The sequence below is a fragment of the Macrosteles quadrilineatus genome, unplaced genomic scaffold, assembly GCF_028750875.1.
Source record: "Macrosteles quadrilineatus isolate MER2022 unplaced genomic scaffold, UCM_ALF_1.0 Scaffold_5__1_contigs__length_97177068, whole genome shotgun sequence".
In the NCBI taxonomy this organism is placed as follows: Eukaryota; Metazoa; Arthropoda; class Insecta; order Hemiptera; family Cicadellidae; genus Macrosteles; species Macrosteles quadrilineatus.
In genome coordinates this window covers 16917690-16934515 of record NW_026542598.1, presented here as the reverse complement: position 1 = coordinate 16934515, position 16826 = coordinate 16917690, and the positions used below count along the sequence as shown (strand labels likewise).

The 16826-nt window shown below is 31.1% G+C and overlaps 1 protein-coding gene across 2 annotated transcripts in view; it reads right to left on the bottom strand.

The window, feature by feature from the left end:
* Positions 1–16826, bottom strand: part of LOC128994290 (cAMP-specific 3',5'-cyclic phosphodiesterase) — a 721667-nt gene that overhangs the window by 549850 nt on the left and 154991 nt on the right. The window contains exon 1 of one of the 2 annotated variants that reach the window (XM_054418713.1): positions 6989–7192. The exons of the other annotated variant lie outside the window; for it this stretch is intronic. Coding sequence (XP_054274688.1) covers positions 6989–7170 — 182 coding nt within the window. The 5' untranslated portion in view covers positions 7171–7192. Of the gene's footprint in view, positions 1–6988; positions 7193–16826 lie in introns of those variants that run through there. 2 annotated transcript variants of the gene reach the window in all.

The following is a 16826-nucleotide window of genomic DNA, read 5'->3' as shown; positions in this document are numbered from 1 at the left end:
GTATAAATAAATAAGTGTGAACAATAACATTGAAAAACGTGGACTATAAAATACTTAATTCATCTTAAAATATCTTCACAATAATACGAATGAGTCATTTTCGTTTGTTATCACACATAAGCTAAATAGTTACAAGCCAATGTAATGTCATAAAATTGTTTAAATTAAATCAATTAAGAATATGTTAGAACAGGATTGCTCATCACGCAACAATAAATTAAAATCAATAATTATTTTTAACTATCCCACTAGGTAACTAAGCCCAGCAAGAATTTACGAAAATTCTATGCACTTTTTTACTGTTTAAAGTTTTTTTACATTACATTTACGAATACAAATATTCTATATTATACACAAATAACATGATATAAAATTCATATGATACACCTAAACACAGTAGAATGTATGATGAGTAATAAAGAATATTTTGATCGTAAATGTATCGTGAAAAAACATAACAAAGTAAAAAAGTGCATTGAATTTTCGTAAATGTACTTTGGTGTGTTTAAAAATAATAGTGTTGTTTAGTTACATTTTTGTTAAATAATGATTTTGAACTCAACATTAGAAACTCATTCTTTAAGTTATTTCAAAGATGAATGGGATTTCCTATAGTATCATATAGGGGAGTGGGGTATTTATAATATCAAAAGGAAAGAGATGAACACTTATGTCAGCTATTAGCAAACAAAAACACTATCCTGGCAGTGGGATATGAAGTTTATGTAAGGAAATAGACGAGACAAACATTGTAAACGATACGTGTTGAAGTAGCTCGCTAGTTTATGGTGGTAACCGAAGATAGCGCGTTTGTTTCTGTTGTTAACGATAAGGTGCAACCCACTGCCGCGTTGTAGTATTACTTGGAACAGTAATGGCGGGGAATTTCAATACTTTGTTTTGTTTTATATTTTGCTTAGATATTTGCTACCTAACAAAAATACACGTTTGTGATGACGCATCAGTTACGGAGTCATGCTTACTTCATCGTGATCTTTTCGCTTGTATACAAAGAGAGTAATTTTGTTGCTGGAATTGGCTGTCGAAAATATATCAATCTAAAAGAATCTAAAAGTACCAATGAGTCGTCGAGGAAGGTACGAGTCACAAGCCATAAACCTTATACTTAAAGGTGTAGGCCTACGTCTTGACAAGATACCTTGCAATATTTCTACATAATTGTAAATTTTTGTTTAAAGTACCAAATATTCTTCTAAACTTTTCATATACAGGTACCTTTTGTTGAAAATAAATAACATGTGCAGAATGTGCCCATAGCATTGCGATTACAATATGGGCAAGTAGTAAGTAGTAAGTACGCAATATTAAGCATGTAGTATTATGTGGTTTAAGTTGGAGATTACACCTAAGTAAAGATTTTGCTAGGCAGATATTCTATAGGAACGTTTTATATATCTTATTTATATAACATTAGATATTCGTTAGTATCAAGGTTTCAATTTCAGGTTAGCGTTTCTATCTGAATTAGTCATTCAAAACAATTTCTAATGCAATAATTACGTAATATATTTCACGACTTACACAATTCAATCGTTAATTGCATATCTATTATCTAGACCATAGGAAGAAAGTTCTCGTCCACATTACGTGTAATAAAAGTCTTAAATAGTAGGTTTTTTCAATTTAACAATAATTTTGAGTCTTAATTTCCATTATAAATAAACTTAGATTCACTACATACCTGGTAGCAATGAAATTTGCGTTTTTATACAGTTATCACTCACCTGTAACAGACAAATGTAACATTTCAAACAATGAAAATTACGAAAAATAACAACAAATTTACATATTGTTTTAAAGTATAAATAGGGTAAGGACTGCTACCCAAAACCAGTAAAATAATGCTGAACGAACACTCTGAATCTAAATCTTTTCTAGTAATAGTTATTAGAATTTTTTCATGGTGAACATTGGCGAAGACCTAAACGACAAGTGAAATGTTCATGTGCAAAGTAAAATTATGAAAAGGGTTTCAAATTGAAATTGATGAGTTTCAAACAGGTTTTTAGTCGTATAACACTTATATAAACTAGGAGGAATAATGGAAAAACTTAGTAACTTTATAATCTGTTTATTGATACTAGAGAAAAAATAAAACCTACAGGATGGGTAAAAAGTCAAACTGTACATTCCCACCTTTGATCTGAAATTCAATGATAAACACCAGATTTATATTGAAAACTTTGAGTCAAAGTTTATATTCATGGTATTTATTCCAACCATAACAAGTAAGAGTTTGACTAAGGTTCTCACTAACTTCGCGATGAATAAAATTATCTTTTTAAATGAATGAAACTAACATGAATCTGGTTGTATAATTGTAAAACACATGAGTGATTTAAGTTGATGGGGATTAAAGCCTTCTGTGGCTCATAAAAATCGTATTTATCATCTTTAAATATTACAGAACTATAAGAAAACAAGGCTAATGACTACGTTTAACAAATGTGCAGAATATAGTCTTCTGGCGAAATGAAATTAATCAACCCCCGCCACATTTACTTCACTGTAGTCTGCCTAATATAAATCAAAGTGATATTAACTCTAGATCTAAACCTAATGTAGCAGATAACATTAAATTATTAGTAAAGTTTAGACGGATGGGCAAAGTGAAGGTTAAAAACACTTATCAGCTCCCTGTAAACAGTCGAAACATAACATTAAATCAAATTTGAAATGTTCGTCAGTATAAACCGATTTTTGATAAGGTAGCTAGTTACATAGTGATTGATTATTATTTTTCGATTAAAAGAATTTTAAAAGGTACCTAGAATTCTGAAAACCCGCATGACTGATGTCTTCATATTCCTTTCTTAAATTAATTTTCAACGAGCGCTAGTATTTTTTTTTAAGGGAGAGGAGGGAAAATGCTTTTACGCACACAGGTAGCCAGCCTGTAGTGTGAGACTCCTGAGTTTATCACAGACTACTCACTAAAAAAACCCCTCTACTCTGTTGGACACAGACCTGGAATTGTTTGTCACATTACTTCAAGTCAGGCCAACATGTGACCTAAGCCCTCAGGGCTCTCACCGTTTTTGGCATTTAGATACCACGAGAGCTTGTTAGACCTAGTAAATATGATAGCTTAATTAATTATTATAAGTTGTTCAACCAATATTCATTCGGAAACTCCTTAAGACTTCCTTTAATTTGCTACTATTCATACCATATACAAACAGAAAAACAACAAACAGCACCTCATTCGAATGGAAAGCAGTACTAGGCTATAAAGAACAATAATGAAGTACACAGGAAAGATAAAGCGTGAATTGTTGCTTGCACTTACATAACATTATCATATAAAACAGTAAAACGGTGCAGGGGTCGTAAATGTTAAGGTAACACTTGTTCTTTTATTCTCTTTCGTGCACTTTGAGTGCCACCACATTGCATATCGACTGTTAATGGATACACTATGCACCTATCTAAGTGTAGAATATCTCAATTGTTTATACTGTTTGGTAAAAGCTTACATCATTATTGCATCGAGATTTAAATAGTGTGTGTACCACGTTGATATACTAGACTATATAGTATTTAAATGGGCTCCTGAACATACAGCATGAGGCAGAGGAATTTTCTTGATTGGGTACTTAAAAAAAATAAAAAGTAGTTTTTCCTTAATACAAAACTCAGAATATCAGTGGAAATGTATGTTTACCCAGTTGAAAAACATAGGGCATATAGAGTCTATTATATCAAATAACTCAGTAGATTTTTAAGTTTTTGTAAACTCACAGTGGCATATTGGTTATTATGGAAATATTGAAACAAATGTTGTTCTTCAGCTCATTAAGGGTCCTTGACGATCTCTTTGGACTAATGACTTGAGATAATACCAGATAAAGTAGTCTCAGTAAGATATGTCAGAAGACTATTCGCCCTAGACAGTGTTGCCGCGAAACCGTCATTGACACTTTGTGTGGTGTGCCATTGTGCCTTGGTGCTGTACTGCTGAAACCACACTTTTCCCACACCAAGAAGATATCTTGGGTTGTGTGAGCTCCTATAACTAATGTTCTGCTTATTGAGTCATCCCGAAAAATTGAAATTCGTCTCAAGGTGACCATTGGAGACCATTAATTGACCCAATGTGACTATTAGGCCGTTTCAAAAATACACCTCAACTGCAAATGTGCATTAAATATTTGCCTTTTGGTGATGTAAATTGAAATGAGTGGGATTGAAATCACGTGCTTTCAGATTATCTAAACCCCAAGCTCGTAAAAACAGCCGTCGCTCCAGGGTTGCCTAATGAAATAAACAAGTTAATCCGTTCCATCCCTATATTATAAAATATTATAAATCCTCATATAATAGTAAGCATAAAATGAATTGATTGTTCTTGCACCGAGAGCTACGACACAATTATTATTCCTGACTAGATTGCAAATAAAATTATCTTCAAAATGGACGTCGCTCACTTTATAGCTCACATTCAAAGTAAATTATTGTAATTGGAGTTTTATCTAAAAGTTTACGTGACTTAACTAGGAAAGTAGACCATTCTGCCACGTTAGTTTCTGCTTATAAAGTTTTCGCTTTGTTCTACTCATGAACGTTAAGTATATATATATATATATATATATATATATATACATACAGGGTGTCCCTTAAGTAAGTGTCAAAAACGTGGAATAAAAATAAAACGAAAATAAAGAATAACATATTTTTAAGCATATGCCTCGTTAGCAATACATCCGCTATTATCTTCTGAATTTATATCTCAACGACTTGTAAAGATGCTTTTAAATATTCGATTTAAGATACGATAGTGTATAGGATTTTTTTAACCATTGCTGCAACTGGTTTTTATGCGAGTATCACATTTTTATTAAATTCATATTTTTGTAGACGTGAGCTACGGATTATAGTTTAAAAAATATAAAAACAATTTATATCTATTAATAATTAAAATCATTAATATCGGATAAATGAATGTGCCAAAAACATAGTAATGAAACATCATTTAAGTTGTTAATGGTTCATAATACTGCAGGCTTGATACCATGTTACCTTAATAGGGGAAATTCCAAATATAAAATATTGAACGTATATGTAGTAGTATGTTGTATGCATGTGCAGTTTGCTTGGATATCTAAGGTGTTCACAGTATATACAGTTTTCTTTTACTACTTATAAAGAAAATACAATTTTTATTTTTAATAAGATTTTTGCCACAGCATTTTGTCTCATACAAGATGTCTAAAGATTAATTACAATAGAACCAATGATTATAATAACAAAATCTATTAACCAGTTGACTTGGAAATAATGATATCAGATTAAAAGTTAGTTATTATTCATAGTTTTCTGGAAAGGCCATGCTGAGGGTATATTAAGTAAAATGTGCACAAGATATTCTTCAGATTTGACATGTCTACTAGGTCATGGTATACAAATATTACAAATCTGCGAGAAACGGCAAACTATCTTATTACGAATACAAGATCTTCAAAGTTATTTTTCTGTTTACAAAAAACTGTTAACTGTGGTCAGTAAATGCAACACGAACCAGGAACCTAAAACTGACGAAGATTTAGTTCTAATGCTCAACAGGAACTATCTCAGGAGTAACCGGTTTGTTTAGGTGAAAATTTTAAATTTCCGAACAAATTATTTACATGATGTGTAAAATTGGCAAAAGTACCACCACACCCACACTAAAAATCCCTTTCTTTGTCCCTAAACCAGTCATATGTGTTCTCAACGGTTATGTGTATAGTTTTGCCAACATGTATGGAAAAATTCCGACTTGATATGCAAAAAGCTGCTGTTCTGCATATACAGGGTGTTTTTTTAAAAACTTGCATCTTTATTTATGTAAAAACCGCAATAGATAGAAATATGCAGTTTGCGGGAATCATCTATTGACGTAGGGGGACCAATTGTTTTGAATTCAACGTTACATTCACATTCCCCCCCTTTCCCCCCCTGCCCCCAACTTAATTTTTTTAAATAGCAAGGTACCCCTTGTGACATATCAAATAAAAGAACATGAAAAAAGAAAATGTTTGATGAAAAAAAATTGAAAATCGGTTCATAAATTTGTGAGGGGAATTTTGGTGAAATTTATTTTTCATTTGATATGTCACAAGGGCGGGTATCTTGCTACTAAAAAACAAGTTATGGGTAGGGGAAAAGGGGGGTGATTATCTCACAAATACATGAGCCGATTTTAAATTTTTTTTCACCAAAAATTTTCTTTTTTCATGCTCTTTCATTTGATATGTCACAAGGGGTACTTTGCTATTAAAAAAAAAATAAGTTCCGGGGGGGTGAGGGGGGGAATATCTCACAAATTTATGAACCGATTTTCAATTTTTTTTCATCAAACATTTTCTTTTTTTATGCTCTTTTATTTGATATGTCACAAGGGGTACCTTGCTATTTAAAAAAATTAAGTTGGGGGCAGGGGGGAAAGGGGGGGGATGTGAATGTAACGTTGAATTCAAAACAATTGGTCCCCCTACGTCAATAGATGATTCCCGCAAACTGCATATTTCTATCTATTGCGGTTTTTACATAAATAAAGATGCAAGTTTTTAAAAAAACACCCTGTATTAATTTCAACTGACTACTGTAAAAGATCCCCTTCCGTAGAACGGACACACTGCTACTTAATAAACAGTGTCATCTAAATCACATAACACACATGGACACTCAATAACTATATAAGATAACTATGAGATGCTGTTCTTTGCTGTGTCGCTCCTTGCGTGGTGGAACGTGTAAGTGAATCAGCTGAATTGTGTACTCCAAGCCTTGGCTAAATTAAAATACCTAAGACTATACAAAATGGCAGGTGTGATTTTTATTTTAGAACTATATCTTCGAAACATTCAATTATTTATTCCTCAGGAACATTTTTTTTTTAATTTCGCCTGTATAAACTCAACACATTTTAAACCAAGTTACCTTTCAACATCGTAATATCAAGGACCATTAGTTACCGATAGCTTACCTGCATATCCAGGAGTGGCGACGTCGTGGTGCCGAGGGGGATGAAGGCACCAGAAGCAGGGAAGGTATCCCGATGGATATCTTGGACGATGGAGCTGAAGTTCCCAGCAGGGATAGCGTATCCTTGTCGTTTTCTTCTTCTGTACCATCCGATACTGTGATGTCCGGCACCTGGAGGCTCATAGTGTCACCACTAGGTGAATCGTGTAGATTTTCCTTAAAAGACGATAGGAGGTTTCATCGTAGGCACATCCACAACCAGTTTACGTACTGTACACGCACTTTTGACGCCAGATTTCACTTCGAAGATGGTCATAACCAAAGGTAGTATTCAAAACTTTTTTGGATTCAGTTTTTGTTCTTGAGTAGCAAGGCAATTTAATTACTATGATTCATGTAGAATAGTAAGTCTAAATAATTGTGTTCGCCACCAGGGTAATTGTGTTGTTTAACCAGGGTTAACTTTAGTTCATGAAAAACATTACAAAATGTATATCTTGTTTGTTCTATTTATTTACTCGAAAGGAAATTGGGTCTTTAAACAAATAGGAACTCAATTTATTGAACTCAATGGCTGAAAATATACAATTTGTTTGCCAAACTACAAAAATCTACTGATCAAAGTCTTATCTGTCATGGATGATTTGAACAATTTTATTTGTAAAGCTGCAACCTGCAATTGGAGTAAATGTGGTTCAACATCAGGGCTAATATTCTTCAATGTGGTTTTGTAGCACAAAACTCTAATGTTGGTGAGTTCAAGCTCACCAATCCATTCACACTCAAACTAATACAAATACAACGGATACAATTTCCAATGGACGTAAGTAAAGTAAGTTGGAAAGAATCTTCCTAAAACGATAGTACTCTTTGAAATACAATGAACTTCAATACCGAATACAAAACTTTAAAACATGTGTATCACTAGTAAAGAAAGACTTTGATATGTTTTGAAAACATATATAAAAAATTATTTTTAAGTCAACATATATCTTTTTGTCATTAAATTAAATCGCAGTTAAAGTTTGATTACTCTAAACACGTTTGAATCCTTAGAGTACAAAGCGGTTTTAAAGGGGCTGAAGCCTTAAGCCAAAAGGCATTAAGAAAAGCTATTAAATATATATTTGACGTAATTGAGTCTAATGATTCATTGTGGTAAATATTGACTCAAGAGCCGAGAGTTCCAAGCGCCACCCACACAAAAAACTGGTCTGGGTCTTTCCGAATCCACCAGTTTAAAAACAATTTCCTCCTCAAAATGTTTAAAGTAGGGGGTTTCAAGTGATTTAACTTATTAATTTACGTTACATTTACCAAAAATTTTAATAGTATTTAATATTGTCATGTAACTAATGTTTAACTATGTATTTATAAGAAAACCGTTTAATACTTTTTTATAATATTCTTAAGGTCACTTTTATATTTCAAGTGTGCTGTACTTGAAACGTAATCAAATTTAACAACGAATCATGTACAAAAATTTTAAAGATTGCCCACCTCTGAATTTAGTTAACGTATGGACAAAGGTAGAATATAAAATTACACCTTTGGCCTTAATTTTACTAACATGTGTGACACAAATGATTTTTAGGCGTCTACACGGATTTTATTTCATTTTTTGTTCGTAACGTAGAGTATTTGTTGATAAACATTCAAAATCCAGCCCGGTACAGAACTCTTTGACACGGGCTCGCATTTACAAACTAAATGTGTTTGTTAAAACGAGCTCATGGCATTAATGAGCTCAAATATTTGAACTATTATTGAAAGAAGTCTGCTTTATTTTAACTTAAATGAAGTAAGTAGTGCTTTTAAAAACTTAAATCATGGCTAACTATTTTAATACTTAAAAGTGAAACAATGAAAATACTACTTCATAAAGCTTAATTATTTCAAAAGTATAATAATTTAATCATGGAATAATTTAATTATTTTATGAAAGAAATCGTACAACACCGTAGCTTTTCTACGACAAAATTAAATATACTAGTTTAATTTAATATGCAATCTATACAAAGGCTTCCCTTAAAGAAGTTGTTTAGTTTTGTTTAGACACAAAAGTTTTCTGGTGTAGAAAATAAACTATGGGTGTAATAACGTTTTTTTAACAATCCTTGCCTTTTGATATAAACTAAAACATTACATTTAATAACAGAAATATTATATTTTGTTAAGTACAATATAAATTGGTTACAATTCATCATTCCGTTTCACTTTATTGCCATTTCATAAGTAATGGTAAACAGTGATCGTGAAGAATATCACATCACAATTGTATTAAAATGGGACTAATAAAATTTCTTCAGTTACATTATACTCGTTTATAGGTATTACCAGTTAACGTGTATAGTTATTACAGTAAATACGGACATAAACGTGGAATATTAATTATTATTTTGACGAATTTATACTGGTACCACAATTTTCTGAAAATATTAATATCAATTTTGAGTAGCTCATGAAACTACAATAGAACGGATTGAGTGACGTTGGGATCCACTCCGATGGTTATTGTTGCTGTAGCTATTGTATTGAATCACGTATCTAATTTATAACCTTGGCAGAACATATTTCCTCAGATTATGAATAGCTGTTTCTAATCATATTGGATACTATGTTACTAATGAATCTGGTTAGCACAATCATTTAATGTGCATTCCTTAAAAACTGACGTACATTATTAATTATTTACCGGTTTGAAGCGTTGACCACTATTTGAACAAATATAATTTAAATAAAGTTTTGTACATAAAGTTTGTACATATTGAGAAAAGGCATTACTATAGGCGACTCTTAATAATTGAGCTTTTGATTATTTTAATATACTTTACTCTAGTAATTGATTTCGTTGCTTTAATTTGTAATTGCCATATGAGGAAATGTGAATGATTTATCAAATGTACAACCCTTTAAAAACAGAGCTAGTATTCAATAAAATCACCCACCTGTTAAACAAATATTTCAATTATAAAATAAATAAACGGAAAGGAATGTAAACTAGTTATTGGATTTATTTAAACATAGTTTCATTGTTTACATGATGAGTTTTAAATATATGGGCTACACTTAATTACAGTGTTGGAAAGTTATCTTATTAGTCATATGAGTAACAGAAATGTTAAAGCGTGTTGATGTTTCATTTTATATATTTATCACTCCAATCAATTCATCATTTAACTTGTGATTTTATTTTATGTCAGGTTTGTATATTGTATTCTCATTTCATGCCTCAATCATTGAACAACTACTGTAAACCTCGATGTTCTCCGAAGCGACTGGAAGAACAAAAGGTTGTTTTCTAGAACGTAAGTAATCTTGAATGGTCTCTGGTTCCCGAGGCTAGATTGTTACAAGTAAATCTATGATGTTTTCTTGGTAGAAAACTACTTCCTAAAGTATTTCGGTACGATAACACAACCTATGTTCTTTAAAATGTTGTTCCAAAAATTATTGGTAAAATTCACAATCCTTAAAAATATCTACTTAGGAGTAAGCGAGTTCTACTTTTGCTGCAAACTCTATTCAATAGATTCAGGTTGAGTACAATTATTTTTTAAACAACTTAGTTTAACAATCGCCACTAGAATATATATCGAACTAAAAAGCAAGAGACTCTGGTTTTCTGAAACGTGGCTGGTTTGCTAATCGTCGATTGGCAGCACAATTAAACCTGATAATTGTACTCCTTATTTTCATGATATCTTTCAGAGTTTGGTCCACGATGAAAAATTTACATCCAGTTCTCGGTCGATAATTGCTGTAAAACAACTGATAAAGTAATTTTATTGTACACTGAAATTTAACTCTACTACATAAACTGTGATAATTGAAAATTAAATGAGAATTGTGGTTAAAACCATGTAAATTTTGCAAAAGATAATATTTACAAAAAACACTTAAATTCCAATCTGTACTTTTGCACATTGTAAAACTTTTGATAGCTTCCCCGCATGTTTTGACACCTGTCAGAGACACATTTGATTGAAAGGTTTGAGTTGTGAATCGTTCAAAAGTTACTTGAAACGACATAGGCCTACATGATAAGTATAAAAACAAAAATTTCACTGCTCCAAAGATGTTGTAGTTACAGCATTGTATTTTGGTCTCCACTAATCTTGTTGTTTTTTTCTATTGTGGATTTCTAGCAGTGACCTTTTAGGCACTAATGTTTTTATGTTTAACATGTTATGAATACGATTTAACAAACTGGAAAACAGTGAGCCGAGTTGGAATTTAATTTCCACAATAATATGAAACTACGATCTTATTACGTCGCAGGTTTCTTCTCACCCAATGTAACTGTTTTACTAATCAGATATTTAAATTATCCAAATGGTTACTTTAAACCACTTTAACTCAACTTCACCAACAAGAACCTTGCACATAAACACAGGGTGATTCTAGTCACCTATTGATTTTCGACAAACCGTTGGTCGTTGGTCCCGCAACGATTAAATAAAGTATCTTCCCACTAAAGCAACCCAAAACGAATAGATTGAAAATATTTAAAATGTTTTATTTAATAAAGGATGTATCAAAGACAGATGATCATTAGTTTATACCTCACAATTAATTAATTGTCAAATACCACACATGTAATACATATTAAATTATGCCAAATTTTAAAATTCTTGTTGTAATTTTTATTGGATCAGATTTTGACTTTTTTATTTGTTTAAAATAGCTGCTGCACTTAATGTGGAATTAACAAATGTTAAACCCATATACTTCTAGTTTCGGTACATACAGTAAAAAATATATATATTTTAAAGCTGTTTCTTATGGTTAGTTTGTAGAATATTTTCATCTAGTTATTGTAGGACCAACTGTTTGTCTGAAATCAATATTGAGCACCTAACGAGATTCAACTTTATAATAAACTAAATACATAGTTGTGTTTAGCATTTTGAGGTATTTCAGTATGGTATTTAGATAAATATTATGACTACACTCCCTACTAAGCCCCCAGGACGCACGTAGGACCAGGGGGAGAGCTCTTGAAGGGGTTTACGCGAGTCAGCTTACTCATCGATCCCAAAACTACTCCCTTTCAAGTCCCCGAACTTCCCCACTCTATTGTTTGATTCTCGCTACTTCGTGCTCGTTATATTGTGAATACTTAAAACTGAATGGTACAAGTAGTAATATTCAAAAACTATAAACATTTATGTAATTACTTTTTATTTGGGTGCATACAGTTTTACGTATCAATTATTATAACTAGCAACACTAATTACACCAAAATTCAAAATTACTATGGATAAAAAAAAATAAAAACACAGTATGCTGTACAATACAAAGAGGTTACAATAATTAGTTCTAATAATAAGATTGTACTGATCAGTTGTTTCAATAATTTTATATTTTCTGAAAACCTCAAATGGCTGCTCTTCTTTTTACTATTATTTTTTTAACCGTGTATTATGAGGTTTCTTATATTTTAATTGATTTAATTGGATCAATGAACCGAATCAAAATGTACCTGGTTAGTATAAAATAACTAAAAAAATCAACTTAAAAAAACTAGTTAACACATTTGATCTTTAACGGTGATAAGGATAAAAAAAAATAGAATTTCGAATTACATTTCATTTTAGCACAATAGCATGGTGCCAATATACATAATATTTTACTGTTAAAACGTAATCTCCACTTGGCTAAAGATACGAAATATTGTATTACTTTATTATTTGTTAAATCCTATGCATTTCCACACCTATAATATATTTAAAGGTACGATAAAACTTGCTCATGGTCAACATTATTTTATCTCACGTCAACTTTTTCTATATCTGCACATTTCCCTGACAGTTTAAATTATATTCTATTCTTTATAGACATCATGTTTATTCTGAAGCACAGTTTGTGCATTAATGGATTTCATTGTGTAGTCCATAATAGATAAATATTTTGCTTCTTTAAAAATAGTTATCAAACATTGTCATTGTAATACAAGAGTCATGATTCAAAATTAATATTTAATTCCATATTCATTTTAATAATTTTTTTTCTTTGTTTGTGATAGACGATGGTAAACTATCATATTCCTTTGTTTGTAAATTAGGTGTTTTTTAATGTTTGTGTTGCAGAGGGTGTTAAGCCAGCACGAAGTCCTAGAACTCCGACAGCTCTATTGATTAAAGCTCAGAACCGCTCCGATATACAGTTGCAGTTTTAACACTACCCTAAACAATGCAAAGGAATGCAATTCGTAGTTTAATTTTTCCAAGTATTACAAAAATTGACGAAAATATTTATTTCATCTAAAAATTATTGTTTTTCCTATTTACTAAAGAATAATTATTGAGAATATATATTTTTTATTGCGTGTAATTTTCTCTGACTTCAGTTGATTATTGCGAATGATAAGAGCATACAACTTCTCAAGGTTAGTTAGTCTAATTTGAAAATTGATATTAATTATGAACAGTCTCTCATCAGCATCATTAACACCACAACGCTTTTGAATATTCCACCTCCCCCCCTCCCCCTGTCTAATTGATGATTGATGACTGGTGTATTCTTACAACACTTTATACCCTTGCTATTTACTTTTATAATCCCAAATTTGTCTTCAAACAAAATCAACTGTTTGTAGTTTTTTATCTTGTAAACGACCAAAACATGCAGTTTGGTTTAATTTTTTATCAACAATCGATTTACACGGTCGGTAAAAATACATAGCAATAAACTTTAAACAAGGTAGGTGACTTGATTTCGTTAATGTTTGAAAATAGAGTTCTTATTAGCTTTTATAAAATGCATTATTGAATAATTACTATGTGAATGCAAACTAACTACTACTATACTACTACTACTTTTACTATGTGAAATTAAGGAAACTAACTTCAACTTTATAAACAATTGTTACTTAAATGAAAAATAATTGCCAGGAAATTGTCAGGTATTTTGTTTAGCTAATTAACCGTATAATCTAAATGAGTCCATGCCAAGATATTTTCGTGTGATAAATCGTAGTGTTATTGATAAATGATATCGTATCATTACCTTATACGATAGGTACCTAGAGGTTCATTCAAAGACTTTAGATGCTTATTGACAGGAAGTTTGATCTTAAACTTTGAATTAAGAGGGGTTTGTTTTGTTAAAAATCTAATATAGATCAGTATGTCTAAAATATAACGCATGTTTTCTTTACTGAACAACTGTGTTTTGAATTTATCATCAATATAAAGATGTTTACTGTATACTAATATAAGAATTTAGATTAAAATTCAATAGTGATTGAAACACATGGGGATATTTACCAGATACTTTTAGGTCTTTAAAAGAGTTTATACAATTATTTATGATAGATAACGAACAATCTTTGCGGCATCTACGGTAAGAAACTCCAAAGTTCTGTATTACTCGTTTTTATCAGGAGCCGCTACGCTACATTAATGTTAATGGAGTTGCTGCTGATTCTCATTGAAGTGTTCCGTTTATGTTGACCAGAATATCCACAGTTCATGCCAAAGATTACATTTCGCTTGCCAGAATTGCCTGCTTTATCTCCCAAGCGGTACGAGATCCAGTCTTAATCCTATAGGTGATGTATTCTAATTTCGCACAGGTTTATGCTTTATTTGCACATTCTTGTGACAGTTTTATTTATATTCTATTCTCTATAGACACAATGTCTATCCTGAATGTGCTAGTGCATTAAAGGATCTCATTGTGTAGACTATACTTGTACTAGAACATTTTGCTTCTTTAAACTAGCTTACGAAATGCATATTATTTAAAGTGTATAATTAAATATAAATGGTAAATTTCATATTTCAAGAAAAGCATGTTAATAGAGATACATATTTAATGTTACATATCTTCAAATCCTTCCGAAATCAGGATTATCATCAATTGGTGAAACTCGGCGAGACAAATTTTAATTGGTTCAAATTTTACCATATTTTTTATGTATTTATTTTCTTGTGACTGTATTAAGTGAAATAAATGGTGAAAGGCCAACTTACACTTTTAAAACAACCGGTACAGTATAACCAACATGCCAATCACGAATTTAATAAATACACGTACAAGAATAATTTTGATTGTACCAAAATACATAGCATATAAATTAAAAGCTACACCATTCATTGAATGGGCAGTGACCCTATGTCACAGGGAGTAAAACCAAATTAAATTATATTAAATCAAAGAACGTGCTTAATATATTCAGTTTTAAAATAGGCAAGGAAAAACAAACCCGTTTAGGATTCACAACAGAGAAGTCATGACAAGATAAGAAGCAATTTCGTAGTTCTTTAACGCTCTTTGATATTAGACTTTAAGGAGGTCATACATTTTGTGGTTTCCTTTTTGTCTTGCATAGTATTATTAAGCATACATGTACGTTTATTAGATATAAAAGTAAATATTTATTGTTGATAGAAGCACATTTTAATTTTAATATTTTCCCTTTTGGGATTGCAGTTATCTAGCAAAATCATCCATATCCATTACATGTGTATCACTGAAGATTTGATAACCTAAGTAAAACAAATCTACATAATAACTTCTGGTAAAGTTCAGTAAGTAATTCCTCATGATAAATGTATGGACTGTGCTTAGAGATCACGTTTAATTGAAACTACCTGGTTTATAAATGGTAAATATTTTACTTATATTTAACTTAGAACATCTTTTTTGATTTCGAATAAAACTTCAATTTAAATGTGGAAAAACAAGAAATATAAATTTTAAATTACAAGCACACAACTAAAATAATCAAACCAACTGTTTTGAACAGACACATCAGTTAACTATTCCTGGACTCTTTATATTCTAGCCAACTTCCGATTGTTAATCTCTTGCAAAGGTCATTCGTGAGATCGGAGCAGACTAAAGGGCGTATAGCTCTGTGTCACTATTTAACAACATACACACATTAAACAAACGTATTTCTATTTGATGCATCTATTTATCGATGCGAAGGGACAACACTTTCTTTATTTTATGATATTAAAAATTTTTATTTTATATTTCGCAGATATCTTAAGTACCGTAGTGGGTATACAAAATAAATATATTTTATACTGGCGATAAAAGGTATTGTTTTCTGTTTTTTTTTTAGTATTTGCACTCCTAAATTGTTGACAGATTCATTAGCCTATATACAAATGTTTAGTTTAATAAATTAACCGGGCTTAGTGAGTGAAAATTACAGAAGTAGTAATATCATTGTTTTAAAGTTTAGGTTATCACTCAAATTAACTAGTTGGCTATAATAGCCACGATGATAATTTAATCTAAGGAGCATTGTTCAAAATATAAACAGTCAAATCTACCAATTTATTCTCCTTAATTTAAAACCCTATTTGCTTGATGAAAGGGGCCTTGGCAGGTTGCATTCATGGTCAAGGCCTTTAAAACAAATTACAGTATTATCATAGTTATGTCGTGACTATGTTATATTAATTTAACATCAGTGTTCTGTGGTTATATTTTAGTAAAATATCTCTTGTCACTTAAAAGACGTGCAAAAATACATGAATCGCCAAACTTGTTTTTTTTTTTTTTGCGGTCACACACCTCAAAACACATATGTTTATTAGGAAAAGACCAGTTCTGTGTTAAGATTAAAATTATATCACAGGATGAGTAGGTATAGTTCATCAAACTTACCTTTATGTTGTACTAAAACAACTTTGTTTATGATTGGCTTCACCTAATCCAATCACTGTTATGAAGGAGGAGAAACGGTTTACTGTTCATATTACAAATTGGCCGTAGCCTGGGTTTAGATAATGAACAAACGATATGATACTCTAGACTCACTTTGTTTATAGCATATCAAACTTAATCAAACCTTTTATATGGAAAATATAAAACAA